Raw genomic sequence first — 27,892 nt, forward strand, 5'->3', positions numbered from 1 at the left:
CTATGAAAAACAACCCAGTACATGATGGAAGCTATGAAATACAACCCAGTACATGATGGAAGCTATGAAAAACAACCAAGAACATGATGGAAGTTATGAAAAACAACCCAAAACATGATGGAAGCTATGAATAACTACCCAGAACACAAGAGAAGCTATGAAAAACAACCCAAAACATGATAGAAACTAGGATAAACAACCCAGAACACGATAAATATATTTTATTTTTCACTGAATACTGCATTTTCTACCGATTAAGGCATACAAAACAATGCATTAACGTATCTTTCACAGTTTCACAAGGAGTGATGAAATAATTATTTACAGATAATAGTTGCTTAGCAACAGTTTATTAACTATTGAAATTAACATTTTTACAAAATTAAGATTTTTTTTTAAAGCATGCATCAACTGGAATGTCTTCATTTAATTGTATAATATTAAATAATATGGATTCAAATGTTTAGTAACATCTGTAACCCCCATTTAATGGAAGGAAAAGCCCCATAAAAGTGGACTAAGGTCACCCAGTGTATTCACCCCTTGTAAGGGGTTTAATATCAGACTAAAATGTATATTCCAGAGCGTAAATAAACACCTCAAATGGTTACAGCAATTAAAGTTGAATAAAAACTGGCTTTTGGAATCTGTGAAAGAGTTGTCTCTCCCTTTAAGTGTGCTGATGGTGATAATGAATTTGAAATTTTCAACAAATAAATATAAATACCCGGATCAAACAATTAAAACAATTTAGACAAATTAAAAATCATGGAGGATTAGTCCATTATTGTCTATAACATGATTTTGAGTAATTTGTTCAACAAAAGTAGCTCTGACAATTTCTTTTACTCTAAAATCCGTACACGATCAAAGAAACCTGTGTGCAAAATTCAAGATTTGTAATAAAACAACTTTACTGCTTTGCAGTAACGTAAAAACTAACATTGAAAAAGCCCTCCATAAATGAGGTCTTGTGTAATAAAGTTAAAATGATTTTAGATATGTAAATTGGAAAACTGTCCACATGTAAAATTGTAAAATGCGCAGAAATAAATTGTTAACATTTATTTAAAAAAAGTGACAAATAATAAACATGTGCAAAATAATGTCTGGTAAAAAACTAAAAAATATATTATCATATTTTTATTTCATATTAAATACATTAAAATTTGATTGCTTTCAAACATAATCTGATATGTTTATGCGATTCCAAACCTGACAGTGGATTTAATTCCATGATGTAATGATTGGAGACAACTGAAGTCTAAACGTTTGCTAAGAAATGAGGAAATCTTCCCATGTGCAGTTCTCAGTTGCACGAGCAGCTTTCTTGTGACAACCGATCTGTACAAGTTTCAAATTGTTGCGAGTAAACAACAACTTGTAAACATACTCCCAGTTCAATTCCTGCATCTTGTTGCGTTTCTGTGCAGCTTCAATTAAACATGGGATTACTACACGGGACTTCTCAATTCTGAAAAAGAAAGAAAATGAACTTACTACTTTAAAGGGTGGAAGTCATACCAAAGCCTTATCAAAATGGTACTAGCACACAAAAGGATGGAGGTCATACCAAAGACTATAAAAATGGTGCTAGCACACAAAAGGCTGGAGGTCATATCAAAGACTTATAATAATGGTACTAGCACACAAAAGGCTGGAGTGTGAAGTGAGTGTAAAATCTATGAACGGCAAGTCCCTCAAGGGCAATCACTGCAATAAAGTAAAAAAATTCTTATAACTGATATCATCCAAGATCTTGCTAACTGAAATGAAACAAAACTTTAATGTGAAGGTTTTCACAAACCTTTAGGTATTCAAAGTGAATTAAGGGTCAGAGCTCTGTAAAATTGTCAAATCTGCTAATCGTCACTCTTGAGACCTTTCTAAGATGAAGGTCGACAGCAAATGTGGATGAAATTAAAAGGTATAAATATCGGTGTTCACAATCCAGTGTGATGCATGTGCTATGTCAATCAAGGGCTACAACTCTGGCAAATCATCACCAATCCTGTGCATGAACCTTGTGAAGAAAAACTCACAGCAAAAATCAATGAAATCGGCTTAAAAAATGTTAATGTTATCGTAAACACAAGATTGCCTATTATAAATAAATAACTTTGTAAAATATGGTCCAAATCTGCAGACCTGCCAACCCTGACAAGTCCGTTGCAGTAAGGCAGTTAATTTTTTTCTGAAAGCATCAATGATAAACATTATGTTCAACTGAAAATTTTGTAAGGTACGCGTACTTTATTTACCACTAGCACAGTTGCACAAACTCTAGTTCCAAGCTCTATGCAGCTCAATGGCTTGTTGCTATCTCTCAATTTTACATAATTCTTGGAAATTCTTTCCATTTCACATGACAGCAATCATATTTCCCGCCACAAGGCATACTCAAACTGGCACATGATGTCCAATAAGCGTAACTGTGTCCTTTCCAGCTTTTATTCACAAAAATCTAAATACTCCTTTTTATTCTTCTGTGCTGATTATTAACACTTTTCTAGAAGTTTAATTTCCTTTTCATCTTAACACGGTATTGCTTTCTGGACGCCATTTTCAAAAATTCTATAATTGACAGTTTGATCATGCAGACGCTTCCCATGAACAAATATGTGTAGTTTCAAGCTTCTGGCATGCTGCTGTAAAGTTAGTCTGGTTCCTTGACTAATTTCACTAATTCTAAGAAGAAACCTAGATCAAAATAAAACACAGATGAACAAATTTTCTAGATTTTTCGGCAACGATCATTTTTCGTAGTTTTTGCTAGCATACCATAAGAACGTATTTTAACTCATTCGGCCCCAGAGGTTTTTGTCGTTTTTGCCTGAAATGTGCGTAGGAACGACATTTGGGGTGTTACTTCTGAATACATTGTAATACAGCGGTTTCCAACAGATTATCCATGAGAATAATGCCTAGTTGTATTAGAAACATCAATTTCCATTGTTTATTTTGCTTGCGTGTGAGCAGAAGGGTAAAAGTTGGAGTTCTTTTTTTTTTTGGTTTAATAGACCCATCATTTTCGTATGGAGACCGCAATTTATTCCAAATGCCCACCTTATCCTAGTTTTTGTAAAGGTTGACCTGTCTGTGTGCAGTTAAGACCGGTATGCCTTAGATCTGAGGCCAAAAGGTCTAAAATCCGGACACAAAATCGCATTCCGATCTCGAGCGAATTTAGGGTGAAAAAAAACCCGGGTCCAAAAAATGAGCTTTTTCTTTCTTTATTTTGTAGTGCAACTAGAACTTCCAGATTATTTGAATCATTTTAGAGCTATATCTGTCTGCTTTATTTTAATACCACCCACGCTGGTGTATCTTAAATGGCCTTGATGCTGCAGGGCTTTGAAGTAGGGTACATTCTCATCACGCCTACTGACGGGATCGGGGCCGAATCGGTTAAGGGTAATTTTCATTAGAACTTGGGCAAAATCGTAAGAGTTGGCAGGTCTGAATCTGATCACTGCTGTCACCTATTTCACTTTAAAAACTGCACAATTTTAACAATGTCATTGTTAATATGATTCACAGCAAATTTGGTTCAAATGTGCAAAAAAGTGTAAATGATACACTAATGATGTGGCGATTAATAACAGTCATAGGGATCTCAAAAAATGTCAAACAACCAAGTGCTTGATTATGATTTTCAATAATCAAATACCACTGATTATAATTTTCTTTTTTTCTTTAAATATGAAAAATGTTTGGGTACAAAATCTTCCAGGAAAAGGAGAATATTTGAAATAACAGCTCTCCATTAAGACCGTCTTTCATTTCGTACTTATATAAATATAAACAATATCTCCAAGTAATATCAATACAAGATCAGTTATGAAGAACCAATCATTAGTCTTGAAATGTCACCCTACCCAATTTTCTTCATTACCTATTATTCATAAGCCATTGGTGTGCATATTCCAAGTCAAAGTTCATAACACCGTTAAAAATACACAAAAACAAAAACAAAAAGAAAACCAGACCAAGCTTGTGAAGAAAATATTGGTGGTAAAATTTCACAACAAATCTTGTTTAAATCAAACAAAAAGTTTTAATCCTAGTGTTTATTAGTTAGTTGGATGTCTATTTCAATTGATCAAGGGACATACCTCTGTAAAATCAGATCAAAATCTGATTGTCATCGTAAATCTTGTTCAGCCGAACTTAAACAGAAACTTTGATGGAAATCAAACAAAAAGTGTGCATGCCAGAATGCTCACAAGCCACACAAACAACTATTTAAATTAATCAAGGGCAAAAGGTCTTAGAAAAACCAGCTCAATGTAGTCTTCATTAAAATCATAGTAAATTTAGTGAAAGAGAGTCACAAGCTTGTACATTAACAATAATGGGATTTCCCTGTTGAATATCAGAACATGTCGATTCCTTTTGTGCCCAGATTAAAATGCGTTTGCTTTGATCACTCACACGTGGTCAAGGTTCCAGAGGCCAAAAAGTTGTCTGTATCCACGTGAGGCAAAAGGATTAATGGTATGAAACTTGTCACAAGTCTTGCTGTCAAATGGGCCTTCACACTGGAACCAGCCTTTTCTGTCACACATGCTATGACCAGACCTATCAGTCCTGTCAAAGTAGCTGCCATGAAAGTCTTCAGATTTCAGCCTGTTAAATATCGTTTCTAATGCTGCAATGAGATCATCTTTTATCTGCCCTTTGCACTCTTTCTCAATCTGATCCTTTGCCTGAAAAATTTGATATTTGTCATTTTTCAACTTTTGTCAGACTTAACACACTTCCATATATTTGCTAAAATGAATTATTAATACATTTCTTAATCAATTTCCATAATTTTACTGGCAGGGAAATCTCTAGGATACACTGAAAATTTGTTCTTAATTAATTTGATACATTTCATGGGTTCAGAGTTGTCGATTTTTAAAGAGAGGAGTCTATGTCAAATGGAATCTTTCACTGAAGCAAATGAAATTTACACCATAGAGTTTAACTAAATTAAATTGTTGACTATCAGAGATTATAACAACCATCAAAGTTTTCAATTCTTTTCTTCCTTCCTTGCCAATATGTACTTGCAAATTTATGTAAGTTAAATTATTCTGATAAGAATGACTTATGTGAATTTTGGAAACTTCTTATCTGGATTATGAAGACCTTTCTGGATCAAAACAGTAAGGTTTTGCCTCTTTTTTTAATAAAAAAAAAACGACAGCAAAACATTCTTCTATGCTGAAGCATTTACATAATACTGTTGCCTTCCAATTTTAAAATTGAGCTATCCTGCATATTTTTTTGTTTGTCCAAATCTACTCCTTCAAAAGTTTGTCGATCTTCAAGAAATTACCCGGAATAATTAAACTGGCATTACCTATTCATAAATTGGAAGCTATATAACATTACATATCTTACAAAAAGGAACAAGGTAAATAAAATAAACGGGTTGCAAGAAAGAAAAAGTTTCTAACAAAAGCTGTGAACTCTTGACACCTACTGTTGTGAAATAACTTCTTATCCTTGTTTGGGCATTGTTTCTCATCACATCACTCTTCATTTTGTACTTCTTGTTTAATCCTGTAAATACATAAATTAACAATGTGTTCATGGAACATGGAAGCCCCATCACAGTGCATGAGAAACTGAACTAAATGCAAACTTTAGCCAGAAAAACAGACAATGTTAATATTATATGTCCTAACACTGTCATAGTGGGCATACAAACACAAATATTTGTAAAAAATATATACTGATATATAACATTTTATCTGTCTAACCTGCATCAGCTTGGACTTTTGAGACCTCTTCTTCGTTTCTCAAATATAGTGAAACCTGCAACAGCAGAACTTGCCATAGAAAGGATAAAATTAATTTTTTAAAATCAAAATATCTTGTATAAAAAGAGACCTTTTTACAAAACAAATTGTGTGCTCCCTGTGTCCACTTTTAAAATCAGGTTTCTAGGTACACTGACCACTGTTTATATGGGACAATTGTCAATTGTTCTTTACATGGAGAAAGTCTGTATCAGTTTCTTTGCATTTAATATGGTGCATGCATAAAATTTCACAGTGATAATAAATCAGAGTTTATTGATATCTGTTGAAAAGACACGTCAATGAATCAATCTAATAAAAATTTCAAAGAAACACACAGAGATGTGTGTGTGTGTGTGTGTGTGTGTGTGTATTAACAGCATTACTAATAATCAATTATGATATGGTACAATTTCTTTTAAATGGTGCCAGCACATTATGTGATAGCAGATGAGGGTTAGCTGTTTGCAGTTGGACTTGACTTCTAAGTGGGTATAGATGGTAATGATTTTCCTACTGAGGCCTATAATGATCACTTATAGACATGTGCTTTCATATACAGAGGTTTGAATGTAAATTTTTGTCTCATGACAATGAACATTTGTTTCTGTTTCTGCTTATGACTTTCACTCACAATCAGTAAAGGGCTTGAAATAGTGATAGTCAGCTAGCATGAAGCTTGTAAACTTTCTGGTGGACTAGTAGTTCTCATTATTTTAATAGTCCGATCGCTAATACATTTTTAATTTTGTCACCAGTAATGTTAAAAAATGCCCAAGTTTTCTGAGCAAATTGCATAAATCCCCAAGATTCAATTGCTCTCCTACAGTGTAAGAACAAAACAGGACTATACAAATTGTATTTCAATAGAGCTGTATAAATCAATACTCATCTTGTACGATATTTTTATGAGGCAATGTTCTATGTCGAAGATTTAAATTGCTGAAACTGTATGGTGTTATCATAAGGTACCTGCTTACTAATGGCCCAGCAATCTTAAACGACCTAGCCTCAATCTTAACCCACATTTAATTGACAATTTATAGAAACTGCTAGTATAACATTTGCTATGTCTTCAATTCACTGACAGATGAAATGAAGCTACTGCATGGATGAAATACGAGCTGGATCTCTGTTTGAAGTGCTAGTGAAATGACTACCAAATTCTCACCCCCTTTCCAATGTTTGAAAAAACGCAGGTACTGCCTTATGAAGAGAAATAATTGTCAACGTACTTTTTCAACAAAACCCACCAGAAATCTGTTGCTGATGAAAAAAAAAAGCAAGATTCATTACACTGAGAGCATGGTAGTCACATGATACCAACCAAAACTGCACTGACATGCTATCTACCTGTGAATCTGTCAACATTTTAAAGACATACATTTAATTTTGGCCACTTCTGAGAAGATAAATCATCTTCCTACTAATTTCATGCAGGCAGGGCTTGATGTAAGGTCAACAAAATTTGTTAGGGCCAGTGTTAAGCAGCTATCCCATACTGACACTGCATGGATTCAGTGAATTTTCAAAAGGCAATGAGCTTTGACCTTACAGTCTAATATAAATGTTAGAATATCTAAAATGGGATAAGAAATGTAAGACAAACAAATTGTACACAAGACTATGTCTCAATCTGCCAAATTTTTACCAAGTCTTTTGTTTTTTTTTACAAATACAGTCCAGTCTTTGTTTATCTTGTGAAACTATACTGAATACTTTCAAGTAACCTTGGCTTTCCGAAGCAAGATTTGTACTTTTGAACTATGAATACAAGAGATATTTAAGAAATAAAAGTGTTGGTAATCAAGATACATGTCTGATTGCTTGGAATAGTGAAGATTCAGCAGTAAATTTCTTAATCTTTCTGGCTAAAAGTACATTTTTTAAATTCAATTTTAGGCATGCAGCAGAAAATATGACCTCTTTGGTAATTAAATGACTGCACAATCAAAATGACTTGAAAGAAATTCACAAGGAAAATAAAAACATGTACATTTCATCTATACAAGCACAAATAGTTCTTTATAAAATCTGGCAACCAGTGAAATTTGTTCTTTGTTAAGACTGCTCTACTAGAATTATACAATATTTAAACTCAAAGTCATATATTTCATGTGATAAATTTTTGTGGTCTGGCTTATTTTCCATTTGAGCTATCTGTTAAAAAAGTAAAAACACTACATTTACTCTGCAACACATTCAATAAAATTACAATTACTCAGTGTTTCTCTTTACGCACATTTATGCGTCAGGGATAACGCTGGAGAAAATTGACGCACACATTTTGTAGCTATGTATTTTTTGACACAAAGGATTTTCATAATATGATCATGATTTATTTAATACCCAATGCATTGGATGACGGATGACATCACATATACTTTGAGTACAGGCAATGACTGGTTCCCCGCTTTGTTTGCTCCCTGCCTTGTGCTCCTCTATTCGTACAGCAAAGTGCAACGCAGGGAACATACAAAACAATGAACCTGACTAGCATAGGCATTGTTACGACAGAGTAGCTTCCCCATATCTCGCGATTTCCATCGAGCTCAGCAAGCTGTCATCTAGATGTTAACCTCAAGGCTTGTTGCACTAGAAAGTGATCTCCAGATTAAAACATCATGCACTAAAAGGCATTAGCAAAGAAAGTGAAAGAAGCAGAACACAAAAGAGTAACTGTGGATCTAACTTTAATGAAAAATGGAGAAAATAATTCCCTTGACTGGAATATGGCACATTCATTATGATTACCGGTGTGACTTCTGATCGCATGATTGCAAAGGCTGCAAAAGTGAATAATCCTTTCGTGACAGGATTTTAGAATTTTTAAAAATCTGCCCTCATTTGCCATAAGATATCTGGAGAACACATTATAACCCAAGACATTATTTCACAACAAAGAAAGCAGTAAACTTGCAGAGACAAATGCATTATTTGGATTACAAAGTCAGCGGGTCATTGCAGATTTTGTTGGTTTTTAACTTTTGCTGCAATAAAAGAAAGATCTTAAAGTTCAAGTGTAACTTATTAGAAAGAAGATGCATCATTATCCTCCTTGATATTTGGATAAATGTGTTCTAGGACGAAGTACAATGAAACCATGATTGTAAACATTTTATGAAAGGCAGTAAATTAACTCCCATTTAGTTAAAAAGATTTATTTTGCTTTTTGTATTGGCTTATATGTAATGTGTTGGGCTATAATATTGCTTGAGGAGACTGTTAAAAGTATGACTTTAAAAGCAAAATGAACTAATAAAATTATTCTTTGAATGGAAAATGCATTTGTTTGTTAATTGTGCATGTTGGTATATTTTGTATGTTTAGAGAGAGAGAGAGAGAGAGAGAGAGAGAGAGAGAGAGAGAGAGAGAGTATGTTGTGCAAGTTGCAATATCCTATTTCAAGCTGAAAAAGTATGAGTCGTATGAAAATTTGTCAGTACATTTTTGACCCCCACATTTTTTATTTGACCCCCAGTTTTGACACCAAGGTTTTTTTTTGTACCCTCAATTTTACACCACTGGGGGATACATTGAATTACTACTGTTACTATTTTGTTGAAATGAAGTTTCTATTTCAACTGTGAAAACAAATTCATGTAAATATTTGCATGACATGATGCCATAATTCACATCATATAACATTCAACTGACCTTCAAACCAATCCTCATCTTTGTGTCTTTCCTCTGCATCGATATTGGTTTCCAGCATATCCAAATATTGTGAGATTATGTGTATCTTCTCTGGAGCATCCTCTCCTGCCAGCAGTTCCCTAATCTGACCAGCCATCTCGTTTTTGCGTGTAGTACAATATAATTTACTGAGTGCATCATGAATAAGAGATCCAGCTGGAAAATAGGAACATGCTGAATATTATAAGAGCTGAAGCAAAAATAAATAAATTAAAAGAAGCTACTAGGTATTATTCCTCACTGAGGCATACGATATTTACAATGCTATATAACACAGGATGTCAAACTATCAAACTAAGGGATGCAGCCCACAAGTTGGCTGCATGTGATTTATCCAATGGGGTTTTACTATATTGGGAAGCATTTGATTTAAAACCATCATGCTGATGAATGCTCATTAAAAAAATTTATTTTGTGTCACAGATGTCTTGTGTAAGTACTATTACTGGTAATCATCATATCCTAGTCAGATGTTTCATACATAATATTATGTGCTTAAAATTTTAATGAAAATGAAATGTGTTTACAAAACAAAATTTAAAAGTTTGGGAATACTGATGGCTTGGACTGCCTAAGTTGTACAAATTTACACATGATTAACTCCAGATATATGGTCTTGTTTTACTATTAAACATGTGCTGATCTAAGTAATCTTTATAATAATTTTCTACATTTTTTCATTTTAATGTCAGTAGAGAATTCATATTAACATTTGAAACTTTATTTGAAAAATTGTTCCAGCTCTTTTTAATAACATTTTTGTAACTCCCCCCAACTGTTGTTTCAAGTACATGCATTATCATGAAAGGGAAACAATGTCCAAAGGAGACAACTACTTTCAAGTTTAATAATTTATGTAAATTTTAGCTGCCCTCCTTGACATGAAATTTAAATCAAAGGCCATTGTAATTCATTTTAGGAAGTACATAAGGCCTCTTACTATTTTTAGTAACATAAACTGGTAACACGGGATAGGTACAATGGAAAACAAAACAAACCCCTTTCAAGCCAGAAACACATGCACACATAAACTCAGTTTCTTAGCACGAGACACAGTAAATCCTATCATCTCTTCTGCCAACAATAAGCAGTCTCTCAAGACAGGTAGTCTCTCATAAAAAAGGTCTGTGCAAAAGAAAAAGTTTTTAAGATCAAACTTTCACTGCTTAAGAAGGACAATTATCCACATTCATAGTTCTTGACAAATTATTGCATGCATTAAAATGAAAATAATTTGTATATAGCATATACATATATAACATTCATTTATATTAGAGAATCACAGGTACATTTATTAGTCGGTAAGTTGACAAAATTTTTCTCAATTACATGAATTCTTCCATCCAGTGTTTGAATTTTCTAACTTTTCTGTCAGATTGTCCAAAATGAACAACTCTTGAGACATTGTGTTCACTTCACTTTATTGCACTGACTTGCAATCAAGACCTTATCATCTGGTAATCATATATAATACACAAATAGTTATGACAGAGTAAGCCTTTATAAAAGTATCAAAACATTTTTCAAATTATTACTCAGGTCACAACCATATGTATTCCATCCTTTCTTACTAGTATATGATCTCTGAAATAATCACATATACTATAATTCAACAGGTATATTTTTTTTATCCGTCTATGACACATTTACTTAAAACAATTACACAATTATCAGTTAAATTGTTTCTCTAACAGGAGAAAATTTTCAATAAGCTTCCAGCTTTTTACTAAGCTCCCATATATTGTAGTGCATAAATCATTAAATCATACATGAATAAATAACATATTTACAAGTGTCAGAATTGTTCTGTCTTTGTTGGAGGTTCTGTTATTGTTAACAAAGTATACATGTTATCAGTGATCAACTGTAATGACTATAGCAGTTTTGATCAGGCTTTTGGCTAAAGATATATAATATGTATGTATATATATATATATATATATATATATATATATATATATATATATGGTTGTGTGCACAGTTTAATATCAGATACTACTGTTTGTTGAAAAGAAGCTATGAAAAGCATTTAACTTTAATTGCTCATAAATTTGACTTAAGATATTGTGTTTGAATAGAAAACTTAAATAACAGTTGCACATGGCACACTGTTGTCAAAAACCATCATGAAAGTAATCAGATTGTTTACAGTAGACAAAGATGCCTATTAAGGATGTTACTTGACTGTTATATAAACTGGTAATTGATTAAATTGTTGTACTGTACATATGGGGGATCGTGTTATTCTATTTTGTATATCTGCTCTGACCATTCCCTAATTTCATATTTTATTTTTACTGTTTGCTAGATAACACCATAGCTGCCAACCTTCCAGGCTCACAATTAGTGAAAATAAGAGATAAAAAGTCGTGAATTTGGACACGAATTCGTGAAAAATACCATGACAATAACTCCATCCACTCTGACCATCAATACTACACTATATCAAGATCGCAATATAAAACTAAACACTACAAATATGCAGAAATATATCTGCATTTCTATTTATTATGGTATTCATAAACTTCACTTGTTCTTGTGGTTATTTATCAAGACATGATACTGTGACAGACTTGAACTTCCTCAACTGCTTGATTGTAAATTTGTTTTCTAAACAGTTCAGACTCCTTGCCTGCTGGTTGATCTTGGTGACTAAAATTGCTAACAAATTTTATGCAGCTAAGGAGGCCCTAAATTCTTGTCTTATTTTTCCTCACTAGAGAAAATACTCTTTCACTGTCACCGTTGCTGTGAGGAATGCACATGAGCTGCAGCACTTTTGGAAAATTTGAAGCGATTTTCGAGTCCGGGAACATTTGTCAGAACAAATGTTTAGTATGGTCTCCAGCTGATAAAGGTAGATTGTGCTCAACAAGAAAACTCACAAATAATGCTTCAGCGTTGGTAGCCTGCAGGTCTTCCACTGATGGCTTAAAGGAGACCAGAAACAAAAAATTTCCTTTTATGTATGTAATTCTCTACAAATTTTAATTGGACTGTGATATTTATAAATTAAATATCGTAGGCGGGTAGTGATTATAGTGTGCAGAAGATACCACGATTCTGTAAATTGCCGAGTTTTTCCAAGCTTTGATGAGACAGATCACGTGGTCCCGTGACGCTATACTAGCCAGACCTCAAGTACAAACAAATACATGGCGAGCGAGACAGACAGGAAGAGACCAGATTTGGGTTGCTAATTCAAAAGTTGAATATGCTTCCGAGTTATGCTCATAACTATATCTGTTGAATTGTTTTAAGACCTGACAGCAGAAAAGTACAACAGTAAGAAGGCGCTCATGTTTCATAATTTGGAATTTTTAATAAAAGCAATGTAATTTTTAAATAAATACTTATACATTGTGTGCTGTGCAAAATGACTTATTCATTACCTACCCCCTACCCCCATCGAATGTATGATATCTTGAAAATATACATCCAACACTGAAACGCTGAGGGATAATACTGAATTCTGGGCAAAGAGACTAGAACGGGGACCGACTTGTGTGTGAAACAATATCCACTACCTTGGAGCTGTAATAGGCATTGAGAATGGTTTTCATTGGTCGTAACTTAAGCATTAGTTTTTCACACACAAAAAAAACCCCACAAATAAATCTGCAAAGCAGAAATCATAAGTAATTAATTTAAACATTAAGAAGCTTCCTTCTTATGGTTCAATCACAGTGTATTTTACATGCAGGCCACAGTTAGCGTATTGACAAATCTGATAGTATATACATGTCTGGTATAAATAGTTTATGTACTGTACTGGTCAGTGCTTAAAGAAATTTGTTAGGCCCAGGCCCAGGGCTGGTGACTTAAATAAACTCACTAGCTCTGACTAAAATTCCACAAGCCCGGACAGTTCATACCTGTCAACTCTCAAGCCAGGAAAAAAACCTCATGATTTTGGGGGGTATTTCCAAACATACCTCCTGATCTTGTACTATCTCCGGAGTTTTCGCTGAGAACTCCCTATTATTACATTATGTCTGCTAATTTTCATTTCTCAGAAGAAGAAAAAAAACCAACATATCATACATAAATAGATAAAACATATACAATCCGCAGATGCCATATTATATTTTTATCACTTGTGAATATTGTAGTAACGAAATAATATCACACGACATTTTTTCTTGTGTAAATAGAATGTTAAGATTAAACATTCACATAAATTTCAGATATTTTAAATCATTACAACATAACTGTATTAAAAAAAAAAAACATCAAAAAAAGAAATTGTCACCAGTTAGCTTTAATCCAATGAATGATCACTGTGAATGTTGCCTGATTTTCTCTGCAAACAAAATCAATCTCCATTTCCACCAAAGAAATTCGGCCAGTTAATGCCTGACATTCCTCTACCGTATATATAAAGTTTAATTTAATTACCATGATTAAATGAGAAGAAGGAAGAAAAGAAAATATGCCACGCAGTATATTTGGCCCCAAAGAACTAATTCAGAATAAATATTTTATTCAGTAAACAGTGTTACACACCATAAGATTTAAACCTAAGGAAATAAGGTGGGATTTAAATGTGGGAAAAACTGATTTTAACTGTTAAAATGAAGTCCTAGGCATCGTAAGTTACAACAAAATAGGGCATCGTTTATTTGCCAATCAATTGCTGATGTTTACATATTCATATTGTAGAACATGGTTTCTTTGAAGTATGTCCAAAGGGCAGTCCTTTTCACAAGATAAATGAATTGATAAGGGTTAACTGTTAATTAGGCACACTGGCCTTACTCTTGTGTACTCGGATCTAACCTTTAGCTAGTATGCAGTTTAGCCACAGCTGACCAGAATATGAAAAACGTGGCTTGTCCTGGGGGACAATAAGGCATCTCACAGGGAGAAATGGCATGTCCCATGGGTGCTCGCACATTGGGGCAAGGGGTGGGGTCAGTAGTAGCCTTCCCCCAATTTATATTGTCAGTCAGTTAAATTGAAACTTTGATTTTATACCTGACCTCTTTTCTTTTAGTTGCTGTTATTTAAACATCCCAAGGGATAGTTTTATATCAGTTCCAATCATTACAGATTACCGTTTATACATACTACGTGTAACAGGCATAGACTGAAAGTATTTATAATTTTGAATTTTTGTTTAAGATTACTGAAAATTGTGTTTTCTCGAAACATGAGCGTGTCAGGGGTTTAGAATCTTATTTTTAGCATAGCTTCCATTTAATTAAAATCAGATCTCAATTTCACCTAGGACAGAAGTGATTTGATTTCGATTGTGCTGTGTTAAGGTATGTATGTCAACATCTTGAAAATACATTTACTCATTTCATCAGCACGATCAAAGTTTCTTCAAGCAAACAATTTATTTTCTGACAAACGAGACGGGCATCTAACTTTGAATACAGGATGGCCCAAACTAAATTAGAGGGGCCCCTGGTGTCAGGCTATCACATTTTTAGCACTGCTGGTATAGATGAAAGATCTGTGAATTGACTGTTGCATTTTGTGGTCACTTACTCGGCTTTCTGCCAATTTTCGTAACTCACACGTTTAACACTTTTCCCTGGATTTAAAATATCCAACATTATGTCTGGAACAGCGACAACTTTTAGTCTAGGTCTAGCATTTGCGTATCCTAGAGCTATCGTTTTTTCAGGATCCTTCTCGCAACATCACTTTAGAAATGTAATGATCACAGAGTGCTGTATGGTGTTGCTTTGAAATCGACTCACTTGTAATAATGTATCCATACTTTCTTATCCCTTTATCAGTTGAATGTTATATGATGTGAAAAAGTTGTCCACAGGCTTTTCTTAATGTGCTGTTACACTCGTACGCAACGCAAAACGGCATTGTCTTTTACTCTGGCAACTCCCAGTTGGGATGCTGGAGTCGCTACTATGACATCACATACCGAAAATAACCAAATAGGAACGGAAATTTTGCATACGAGGTCACAGAAATTCAGCTCCTAGAAGATATGCCAATATTTAAATATTGGCATTACGGTCGCAGATGATACTTCAGAATCAGGTTTTCTTCTATAGTACTTTTATTATTATTCTGTGTTTCCATTGGTTTCTGGTCTCCTTTAAAATATTCCAGAGCTGAAATCTGCAAATTCTTAATTTTCCCAACTTCTACGTGTTTTTTGCAACCGATATGCTTCCTCACATCATCTCTGCGACCTAACTACGATGTCGTAGCCTCATCTTGGTTGAGGCTATGAACTGATCCCATGTCATGTATATTCCAAATTAAACTTCACTTAAACTTCAGTTTTTGAGCAATATATTTCTTTTTCCTTGGTGGTGAAGATATTTTCAAAATCTTACATGCGATGCTGAATGGTAACTCAAATCAGTGTTAGTGATGCATGCGCTGAGCACATTTCCGGTTAGGCCCCATTTTCTCTAAAAAGCATTTGTAAAACTACTTTTATATAGATTAAAATGGCTAAAATGCTAGCTACCAGGCCAACTGTACTAATCGGCTGTAGTTCTACTAATATCGCGACCAGAAGTACCAGACCGTTTCGGCAACTGCGAATATCATGACTAGCGCTTAACGGGAAAACGGTTATTTTATTAAAGATTTAGAATAATTAAGAACTGGAGAATTTTTGCTTGCGGCATGAATCCATTAATTGCTGAAAAAGTCGTGAAATTCACGCCAAATTCATGAGGGTTGGCAGCTGTGTAACACCATCTTCGATCATCCCTTAGGTAACAATAACTACAACTCTACAGTGTGGAGGAGATTACAGTAATAACAGAGTAGTATAATTTTCCATTCAATAATTTTTGCGGCAAATGTTGGTCTCTGGTAAGTATATGTAACAACAAAACACCCAACCCAAAATGAGTTTATCATTAACACAATCCATATTTAGATCTCTTATTATTAGAATGCCCTAAGTACCTCCTCTCCATTTTTCTCCTTTATGAAGAAAAACAAGGACAGTTTGTGCTGGCAGTTTCTTGAAGAAAGCTTCCGATTCAACCACAGTTCCATCATCTTCAATGACAATAGTGACTTCTTCTGGGTTCATCTGAAATACAGAAACTTCTCTAGTATTATCATTGAATTTATGAATTTTTACTTGTATTCACTCCAGTAATTTTTTTTTGTGTGACCTAAACACTTTCGTCAATATTAGTACATTTTTATTTTTATTTGTTTCATTCAAGAAACATTCTAAACTCATTAACCCCTGGAGGTTTTTACCTGAATTGTGATAGGAAACATATTCTGGGGGCTATTTCTGAATACATACTAATACATCGGCTTCCAAGAGATTTTCCATTACCCTAATGCCTAGTTGTGTTAAAAACATCGCTTTTCATAGGCTATTTCACTTGTGCATGAGCAGAAGGGTAAAAGTTGGAGTTCTTCTTTCTTGCTTAACGGACCCATCATTTTCGTCATGAGACCGCTCTTTATTCCAAATGCCCATCTTATCCTACTTCTGCAAAGGTTCACCTGTCTATGTGCAGTTGAGATAGGTCTGCCTTAGACCTGAGCCCCCAAAGTCTAAAATCCCGACACAAAATTGGATTCCGACCACAGGCGAATTTTGGTTGGAAAAAAATTCAGTCCAAAAAATTTGGCTTTTCCCTCTGTATTTTGTAGTGCAACTAGAACGTTCAGATTATTTGGTATTTTTGTAGAGCTACACCTGTCTACCTTTCTATAATACCACCCACTTTAGTGTATTGTATAAGACCTTGATGCTACAGAGTTTGGCAGTAGGCTACTACCTCCTGACATGTAAACGCGGCACGAGGGGTTAATGAGTTAAACCTAATACAACTTTGGCATTTCCAGCTTCCATCACATGCCAACATGGTTCCAACACGTTTCTAAAGATAAATTTCCTGGGTTTTTCTAGAATGAAATTTTTTAAAGGTTCACATATGACCATTACTGAATGGAATTAAAGAACATTTTAGATTATAAAACATCCACTTTCTAAATCTAAAGATGGTTCTCTTTCAAGACTCTCCAAAACATCTAAGCCTGAAAAGACGATCATGTACAAAACCACAAAATGTATCACACGAAACAAGTTTGAATTTAGTCCTTTAAATTGCCATGTAAAGTCAATTCAATGTACAAAATAAAAATTCTAACTTTATTTTGTTTACCTGCATTATGTTGCTAAGTGGGAACAACATAATGAACATATATTAGTTTTGTTTCCTTTAATTCTAAAGAATTCTATAGCAATACAGTAGTTCCCCTATTGCAGCAGGGAAGTGGCCTTATAATGAGGGTGGCCTTTCTAGAGGGGGATGACAAATGAGAATAGTAAAAACATATGAAATGTGAATAGTAAAAACATATGAAGGAAGTCACAAGTACATTTAATTCTAAAACATTTAATATTTTCATTAAAAAATCACATGCATGTTGTGAAATAAATGTAAACAAACTGTTTCATCATTTTCAAAAGAATGTTATGAATGACCACTGATATAGTCTTAAAACTGTCTTTATAATTATGTTACAGATCACATCATCTGTCACTTTGTTGGTAACAGACTAAAAAACAAACCAGTCTCGTCACAATTAAACATATCCTTGCTGTCATATCCCCTGCATATATCGTTTAGTCTTTTGTTCCAATCTTCGACAACTTCATTATTAACATCAGCTGATTCTCCACTATGGACAGAACACTTAATATTGTGTCACACTTGAAATCTGTGCAACAATCCGTTACGTGCGGTAAAGTCGTCATATCCAAATTCAACTGACAAAATTGTTGCTTTTTTCTTGTCATTCAAATCAGGATACAAACATTTCCTGGTTCAAACAATCTTCCTTTCTCCGTCCATTTGACCCTCCCACTTCTGCAGAATTGTTTCCTTATCTTTCACGATATTGCTTATCCGAGTCTTTCCGACAATAGTTTTCTGCAAAGATCCTCGAACCCCCCCACCTCTTGGTCAGATTAATTACTTTTACTTTCTCTTATGAACTGAGAATTTTTCTTTTCCTCGATGACATGTTGATCTTTTTTGCAATAAGTTATTCATGTTGCCAACTACAATACTGATAAAACAATTTTGTATGCTTTTAAACAAATTGCCGCGTGTTTTTAAAGGAAGTGATCTGGTCACGTGATGATTCGTTAGTCGCAGTGTGGTACCCTATTGTTTTTATACATTTCTTTACACTATGTGAGAGAAGCCAAAACGGCTTTGGTATGTACCATTAACATCACATAGATCTGACATCACGGCAGTTAGGATTTGTAATTTTGACAAGTATTATCAGTAGTAATAGCCACTAATTATCAAAGTGAACAAGATCAACATCTTACCAAGGGAAGCCATAAAAGCTATCAAACCATTTTCCTGCTGACTTGTGTATTGTACATCAATGCTGCCACTTCTCAGATGTTACTACTGTTCAATAATTGTAATCTTAACAATTATCAGAATGACTAAACCAGACATCTTATGATAACACAGCAATAAGGCTATTTGGATTACATGTACTTACCCTTTTGTATAGAATAAAATTTGAGCCTTTCTTGGCTTTATGGAATAAATGTGGCTTCCCATGAGGTGTAAATGATATAATATTAACCTTAATGGTACATGTACTTTAGTCAACACTTCTTTCAGTAACGAAAATCTGACATCAGGAAACAGAAATCGGATTACTTAACACACGTTATGAATAAAATACTGGTTCTGGATACATATTAAAATAAAATGCGGCTGCTTGTGAGGGGTAAATTTTATATTATTGCACTAATATGCTGGCTGCTGGTCATGTTAGCCGGGTGGCCTTTCGTGAAGGTACTTTTGAACACAAACTCGTCAGTGCCAACGGATTCTGGCTGTAAGGAGCGGATGGCTGCTGGTCAGGGGGGCTGTTCAAGAGGGGGACTACTATATATATATGCATCTTATACAGACGTCTCGCTAGGATTTTAAAACTATAAGTCCAGAACTCCCATTTTGGCAAAAATAGGAGTCCCACCATCGAAAGTTGCAGTCCCTTTCCTACAGAATCAACACAGATGTGAGTGCATCTATTTTTAGATGGAGAGGTTTTTGTCATGTAATCACTCACTTTAATATAGCTTCATTACAACAGTCAATTGACAGGATTGCAAATTTATGGTTTATTTATTTGTATACGTACTTGTAGTAATTTTAGGCAATGGTTAAATATTATCTGATTTGCTGTTTTTCCCCCGTATTTTCGCAAATACATGTCAAGTTGGAAAACAGCTTAGACCTTAAAGTGCATCTCACAAATTCCACAATATTATCTCATGCGTTTCTGACCTACATAATTTTGCATTTTAAAGTTAAATCTATAATAAAATAATACCTTGGCTTTGCTTTCAATGATCTGTATATTTTTCTGAAAATATTCACCCAATGATTTACGAATACAATCTAATAAACTGGTACATCACAGACTCCACAAAGTCTGCCATTATTTCCCGTTAGGTTCCATTAAAGTTTCAAACTAACTTTATGACAAAATAGTGTACAAGAGGCAGTTAATATATATCCAGATCACCGATTCTGATCTTAAAACACAAGTTTGTATGTTTTATCATCAAAGGATATCATGCAGGAAATTGATAGTTGCTACCTTACTCAGAAAAGGGTTAATGGTCAATCAGCTATCAAAACATGCTTGAATGGGCAAGAGTTTCTTTGTCAACGTAATTGATATAAAAACTACTGTCCTATCCGAACTATCTATTCTAGCAGCTTTAGCACTCGTCTGAATCTTGTTACAATCTTCGTAAGTTTGCCATTTAACCCCAAAATACTTATCCAAATTTACAAATGGCATTTTATCCAAGTATCAACATTACTTGATTCTCGTGCCCTACTTATTCCGATACATTCGGAAATGAACACAATAACGAAAGCGAAAGTTGTTTATTTTATGTACTTTTATAAATGACTACACGTACATCTCTGGGTCTTTCTGACTGAATTCAATCACTGTAAATATAGATCATTTTCCTAACTGGCCGCCAGTCAAAGCCTTTGAACTTTCCGCCCAGCTATTGCATCATGTTCTTTTTGATGTACTCTTATAGTGACAACATGTATGTACATCAAGGAGTCTGTCAGTCACTGAATTCTGTCATTGTGAATATCAGTACAGCTAACTGATCAACACATTTTCCCACAAAGCAGGTGGCTGAAGCAGGAATGGCAAGTCTTTGAATTTTGCTGCACACCTATTACATGCGTACGGAGGACTCCCACCTCAGTGATTTTCTGTGTCCTTGATCGAAAATTGCGTCCAAATACGCGTAATTAAGCGTTTCCGAGATCTCTGTTATCGAAAGCAGACATTTCCTATTACAGTATAAAAAACCCAATAAATGCAAATACATGTAATTAGAATCTTGTAATGTAACAAAGAGTTTAACCCTGAATTTATGTGTACCAATAAAATCCCAAGCAAGATTTTTCAAACAACCTAATCTCCTTAAGAAGATATGGTTAAAATACATCATTTAAAAAACATTTTCAAAAGGGTTGATTTAAATTTTGACAAAAGACCTTCAAAATTATATAGTTATATAAAAAAGGACAGAATTTTCTGTAAAATCAACTTGTCTTCTTCTAATTCGTTAAACTAGTCCCCAAACCTGTATTGATACGGGGCTCAAATCATTTTTTTTATATGTAATACAAGGGATGACAATTTCTCATTTCAGCTCTGAGATTGAACAGTTCGGTCTACAAATCTGGACTAAAATGAGTAGCAGTCCATTTTCTAAACTGGGTATCCTCAGAATATTCCCACCCCATTTTTCATATTTGGACATTTAGGTTGGGGTGTGGGGTTGTTGCAATTGCATATCGAAAATTTGGAATTTGCCACCACTGCATGGTAGCAACATATGGTAGTCGCTTACCAGCAGCCTAGTAAATTTAAACTTATGTTATTTCGACTTATACCTGTATAAAATCAATAGAAAAAAGATTTATTTTCTCAGCAATGGCAAGTATTATAATCATTATGTCTTTATTCCACTGACAGACTAGACGAAACTATGGCATTGATAAAACCTGACCTGGTACTCACCATTTGCATTACTAGTCACTTTACGAATCTCAAACGACGACACTGGAAGTCCATTAGTCACGTGATATAAAAAACAAACTATTTTAATGTTGTTGTAGAGAAATTACATTATATTAAATAAAATCAGTTACTTTTTGTAAAATCCAGAAATCTGGACAGTCTGATTTATCAAGCAGAGAGCACATGTCAACGTGGTAGTCACATGATACAACAAAACTCCAAGTTTTTCTCGGAATAAATAAATAAATACGGAAAATTTGGCGTTCTTTCGTTTTTGTATCTTGATTACAACCAGTATACGCCTTTCATCTAATACTTTTTTACTTTTTCTCTACAACATTTGAAAATGTCGGTTGTTAGATTTGTGAACTCATGTGACTAGCTAGGCAAATGGCGAGCACCAGGTCACATTTCATCAACTCCGATTTTAATACTCACAATTTCTGACATGTATCACTCGATCTAACAATGTTAAAAGTTTTCTAGACGCTTTGCCACTATGATATTTGCCTCTTGTGATGACAGAATGGTTTTCATAACTTCCACATAAGGAAAGATACGGATATCGAGCTGACTTTGAAAATAAAAGTCTACTAGACATGTAATCCACTAAGCGTTTGGATTTACTCAGCATATATGTTTATTGCAAGCACCCAAATGATACATACTGCACCCTCTGAATATTCTGGTGAGAACTCAATAAATTTAACTCATCATTTCAGTTATGACTCAATTACGTGATTGTTTCGTGTGTCAAGTGGTGGCAGAAAATTCCCAGGTTTTTCCAAACTTTCATCAATATTTGCGAAATTCCAGGACTTTTTATGGTCGGGGGGAAAAAAAAGATCACTTCTCTTAACTTTTTCCTGTTAGCATGGGAACCCTGTTCCAACAAGCTGAATGGAGCATGAAAATGCATCCATTTGCTAATGTCTGATTTTGAACCCATCAGGATAAAGACAGCAAAGTATAATCAATTAGATTTAAATTGTGGAAGAGTGTGGATATAGGATGCCAAGTGTCTGACATATTTTTTATAAGTTTACCTCTCGTTCTCCTGTCACTTGACTTGTGAACACGCAAAACAAGGTAGTTTTTTAGGCAGCAAGATATAGCACCAAAACAAAAATATTGTGTGATACATCTTACTTTGTAGGTCTATACTAGTCCTACAACGTAAGACACATTACCCAATATTTTTTTCTGGGGGTGATGGGTCATATTGCCTAACTAACTGCGCTATGTAGCATGTTTTGATGTCAAATAACAGTGTAACAAAAGTCAAATTTTCAGAAATATCACACAAACTAGCAACCATAAACGATTCCTTTCTACAAAGTAAAGTGATAAATAATGTTTTTGTCAAGACTTTACTTACCCTGATGTCTTTTCTCTAATAAATTAAAATTCTCACCAAAAAAATGGACATGTTTTTAAGTTTCATTGGCCTACATTTCAGTTGGCTGGAAACCAATGAAAGCTGGGAATGCCGAAATCAGGTTATGTTGAAATGATATTCTTTAACGAAACAAATAAAAAATATATTATACCTATTTGAACTGTAAGCAACATTTCGTTTCATTCAAGAAACATATCCCCCACTAATACTAATATTAGTACCCCATCTCCTACCTCGTGGACAGGGGACTAACATGAGCATATGGGTCAATGGAGCAAGCCAGGTGTGATTCACACCCGGCACTCTTTTAGCCTAATATCAATAATTTGAACATATTCCTTGCATATAATGAAATAATTTGAGTAGTCCTCTTATTTAATACCAGAAGTATTGCAAATCATTGTAGAAATAGTTTAAAATCTCGTTTACCATTCTTATCCGATATTTTTGTTTAGATCGTCCGCCATATTAGTTCAAATAATGATTACTTCAGTTCTCATCCTCGTTTGTGTGCCATATAAGGACATTGAGGCCTTATTTGCAAATGTTAACAAATCGTAGCAAAAATATGGCCAGTTTGAGTCAGAAATTCTGCACATTAAAAGTAGATATGGTTTATCAGCAACTTTGAAATTACACCAAGAAGCCATTATTTGCCACCTGATTGATAATAACATAGCACTGAATATCCAAATTTGGTCTGGCAAGCCTTATATAGAAAAGGGGGTCATGGCGATAATCTCAAGTTATCTGTCATGGTGGACACGGTAAGGTTATTTGTAACCATGCCAATTTATTTTATCGTGTAAGGGCTTAATAAATTCAAAATAAGCGAAACTTCTTTCACAACATGATTATACTTATGTAGTAGATTTCTACACTATTTGTTTTTCTAACTTCAGTGATGATTTTCTTTTTGCTCTATTACATGATATGGGATCAATTCGTAGCCTCAAACATAACAAATCAAGTTGAGGCTACAATATCGTAGCTAATCTCCCTCATGAACCTACTTAAACATGCTTCAGCATACCTCGACTACCGTCAAATTGCAACAAATTAAAATGTATATCAACAGAACATGAAAATGCATCCATTTGCTAGTGTCATATTTTCAATCTGCCAGGATAAACACAGCACAGTAAGTATATTAATTACACATAAATTAGTGGAAAAGTGTCAATACAGGCTGCCAAGTTAGTCCTACAATGTAAGACATAGCTATGTTTTACTATCCAAATAACGACCTTGTATAGTGTGTTCCAATGTCGTTGACATCGGAATGAGTAATCAAAGTTTCAGGAACATCTCACACACTTGGCAGCCTATATTGACACTCTTCCACTAATTTATGTGAAAATATGATACTAGCAAATGGATGCATTTTTACATTCTGTTGACATACATTTGAATTTGTTCCAATACGACGGTAGTCAAGGTATGCCGAAGTATGCTCAAGTAAGTTCACGTTGGGGATATGCTTCTTTAACGAAATGAACCATTGCTTACAGTTCCAATAGGCATAATATATTTTTATTCATCTTCTTAAAGAATAATATTTCAACTTAACCCTTAACCTGATTTCGGAAAATTTGACTTTTGTAACAATGTTAGTCGACATCAAAACACGCTACACAGCGCTGTTAGCTAGGCTGTAAGACCTTGACGCCCACAACATAAATATCAGCGTTGCGGTCTTACATGTAGTACTAGCTGCCAAGTGTATGAGATATTCCTGAAAGCTTGATTACTCATTCCGATGTCAACCGACATCGGAACACGCTATACAAGGCCGTTACTTGGGTAGTAAGACAGCACTAAAACAAAAACATGTGCTAGGTCTTACATTGTAAGACTATATACAAGCCAGTGGACAGAAACCCTTGGGCATAGACCCAGAGCACGTTGATTTTGTTTAGGTGCTATGTCTTACAATCCAAATAATGGCCTTGTATAGCGTGTTCCGATGCTGACATCAGAATGAGTAATCAAAGTTTCAGGAATATCTCACACACTTAGCAGCCTATATTGACACTCTTCCACTAATTTATGTGTAATTAATATACTTACTGTGCAGTCTTTATCCTGGCAGAATGAAAATATAACACTAGCAAATGGACGCATTTTCACGTTCCGTTGTTATACATTTGAAAATTTTACTTTCGTAACGATGTTAGTCGACATCAAAACACGCTACACAGTGCCGTTAGTTAGGCTGTAAGACCCTGACGCCCAAAACGTAAATATCAGCGTCAGGTCTTACGTGTAGGACTAGGTATAGACCCAGAAACATGCCTCTATAACGACGCTTTATGCATACCGTGATAGTCTTTATTGGGTAACGGCCATTAGAATATCAAATTTGTTATGGGGACAGATTTATTCGTATAATTTGGGCAAAACTTCAAACGTCAAATAGGATCACAACCTCTGTAAATCATTTCATGCATACTTTTAACTTCTCACACCCTTTTTTCTTTGCCTCAGCCAGTGATTTCGCTGTAATTCCCATCCTAACCTCACGTTTGACATCTTGGACCTTGTAAGCTCTCATGCCTATGTTAAACAAAGACAGAAACCGACTTATCATTGTTAATAACTACGCTAGCTTACTTCCGGTCGCCTCGCGATCATTCCATTTTTCCCGCCTCATGGGGATTATCGATAACATTAGACAGACCTCAAATGAAGGTTCTAGACTGGTTTTATACTATATTGTGATCATTATTTATATAATCATAACATAATTTAAAGAAAACACGTTATTTTATTATTATTTTTTCGTTAAATCAGTCATTTTATACAATTGCATTCTATTTTTATTAAATATTTATGACAAATAAATCAATAATAATATTTATAGCGTTTACTTTTGATGTTCTCGCTATGTCACGCGCAGACGGTAAAGCACTTTCAATGAAAAACAAACGTTTCCGTTGTCAAGCCAAACGATCTTGTGTGACTTATTTAATTTAATGAGAATGACGAATTTTGGACAAGTTAATTGTTAACCAAGGTACACTGTGTAGGAATATTATCTTTATGGCTCATTCTTCATAAGAAAGTATATGACGCTTGCTTTCCTTACGATTATAAATACCAGTTGCCAAAAGTGGCTCTTTTTACAACTCGTCTTTGATTTACTATTTAGTATTGGAATGCCAAAACAAGTTTTTTAAAACAATTGATAGGAACTTACTTGTTCACCATATTAACTTATTTGTCTGATTTTCGGAATATCGACACGTCATTAAGATTAAATATCACCTAGGAATTGCCTTTCCATTACATAGTACCGGATAAGTATTGACCTATTTAAGGGTTTAAACTGGTGTTGCCTTTCTTAATAAAGTAGTTAATATAAGTTCTCTTTGGTTACATAATTTCATTTTTAAACACCAGATTAGGAAAAGTTATTTTCATGTGAATGGAAAAAGTACTTCTGGATTTTGTGTGAAAAATTAACTTTTGGAGGTTCAGCGGAAGATGGCATGTAAGACGAATAGGATCGTTTCCCTACATATTTGGCATTATCACTGAAAATATCCAGCTGATGTTGTAATTGTGTGAAGATGAAGCAAACCCCCCCCCCCAAAAAAAAGCCTGAGTGTTACTATACTGAACATTTAATGATGAGTATATATAACAGGATGCCAGTTTTTCTTTTTCACTATAGATTATAAAATTCTCCATTTGAATATTTATTGGAGGTGTGCAGTTTTACTGGTTTGAACGGCCAGATCAGGTCAAGTGTTGAAGGGGTTTCCAAAATTTCAAAAGGGCCCTAACTTTCCTTGAAGGGGTATCAAAACAAAAGTATATGTGTCTATTTACTCAAAGTTAGCACAGTACCCAATAAAGATGCACAAAAATAAAACAATGGTCAAATTTCAAGTGACAAGTGACTGTTCATATGTGTGAACATTTTTTTTATCTGGGGGTGGTTATGGTCAAGAACCCACCCCCCATCCAGCCCTGGGTAGGTATGTAAGTAGTTTCTGTCAGTAAGGAATGTATGGAAATTCTTGTTGTGACTTAAATGGTGTCAACAGAGTTATTTCATTATTTATGACATAAATTATCCAAAAATTATCCTTTTTTATAAAATGTTTGTATCAGTCACAAATTACTGGTAAATATTACAGATATAGGTATGATCTTTTAATGAGATGTTTGACACATGTCACTTCAGTGAAATGGAATGTTGTGAGACATACTTGAACCAAATGCAACTTTCATGATATTTTTTAGATTTAAACAAAAGAAAGCACCCCCCCCAAAGTAATGTTTTAGTTATTTACTAGCATATGTTCCTTTTTAAGACTGCAAATCATCTTTAGTTTTTCAGCAGTGTACATATTTTCTGTCTGAACATTAAGCAATTTCTCAAGTCCAGTAAATATTTGCTTGTTGAGTAAGTGTGTTTTGTGTTTACTGGCTCTTTTTGATAAATATCTTGCCCAGGTGTTGGCATCCCACTAAAAGTTTTGCTACCTATTATATCAATAGAGTAGCTAGAAAATTGTGGGTTTCATTATCAACACATCTTATTTTTATCAGTAGACTCTCTAATGTCAACACGATGTCTACCACAGTATAGGCTATAGTGTAACCTTCATCCCACGTTAGTTACAGCTTTTAGATTACAACATATACAACAGTAAACATACACACAGCAAATTCACCTATGGTATGGTACTCTCTATTTAATTTTCAGGGAGATGGGTCAGTTTTTTGTTTGGAGCTGAGATAATTGTGCCTCAGAACATTGAATTGTTGCTCCCTAATTATAATTGTGTTATACCATGATACATATCGCAGTACATTGAGAAATACAACAGTACAAAGTTTGTAATGGTACCCAACTTTAATATTTATCATCTTGAAAGTTTACATAATTTTTTTACATCTTTGTGTTGCAGATTTATTGGATTAGATTTCT

At 34.3% G+C, this 27,892-nt stretch overlaps 2 protein-coding genes across 6 annotated transcripts in view; one reads left to right on the top strand and one right to left on the bottom strand.

Moving 5' to 3' along the window:
- Positions 1-206: 206 nt before the first annotated feature.
- Positions 207-25,614, bottom strand: LOC149781808 (DNA fragmentation factor subunit beta-like). Of its 4 annotated transcripts, none has more exons than XM_089935975.1 (6): positions 25,564-25,614; positions 16,389-16,518; positions 9,450-9,644; positions 5,474-5,553; positions 4,435-4,709; positions 207-1,474 (listed from the first exon to the last, which is right to left on the bottom strand). In XM_089935975.1, the coding sequence occupies exons 1-6, from the start codon at positions 25,582-25,584 to the stop codon at positions 1,276-1,278; spliced, it is 900 nt and encodes a 299-aa protein (XP_089792101.1). In that variant the 5' UTR covers positions 25,585-25,614; the 3' UTR covers positions 207-1,275. The 4 variants fall into 4 exon arrangements, with proteins under 4 accessions (XP_089792101.1, XP_089792099.1, XP_089792102.1 ...); XM_089935973.1 differs by lacking the exon at positions 25,564-25,614 and adding an exon at positions 25,403-25,555; XM_089935976.1 differs by lacking the exon at positions 25,564-25,614 and adding an exon at positions 25,419-25,553.
- A 254-nt stretch (positions 25,615-25,868) lies between these two features.
- Positions 25,869-27,892, top strand: part of LOC149781809 (centrosomal protein of 104 kDa-like) — a 130,512-nt gene continuing 128,488 nt past the window's right edge. For both annotated transcript variants that reach the window (XM_089935977.1, XM_089935978.1), the window contains exon 1: positions 25,869-25,966. The gene's annotated coding sequence lies outside the window, so the exon portion shown is untranslated. The remainder of the gene's footprint in view (positions 25,967-27,892) is intronic.

Source organism: Sinohyriopsis cumingii, chromosome 15 (assembly GCF_028554795.1).
Source record: "Sinohyriopsis cumingii isolate HCF-2022 chromosome 15, ASM2855479v2, whole genome shotgun sequence".
Taxonomy (NCBI): Eukaryota; Metazoa; Mollusca; class Bivalvia; order Unionida; family Unionidae; genus Sinohyriopsis; species Sinohyriopsis cumingii.

Coding starts and splice junctions, on each gene's coding strand:
- LOC149781808 (XM_089935973.1), bottom strand. CDS start 25,540: ATGATAAGTCGGTTTCTGTCTTTGTTTAACATAGGCATGAGAGCTTAC. Junction 16,519..25,402: donor AAGGGTGTGAGAAGTTAAAA/GTATGCATGAAA, acceptor TCTGTATTTCAG/ATGAACCCAGAAGAAGTCAC. Junction 9,645..16,388: donor AGGAGAAAAATGGAGAGGAG/GTACTTAGGGCA, acceptor CCTATTTTCCAG/CTGGATCTCTTATTCATGAT.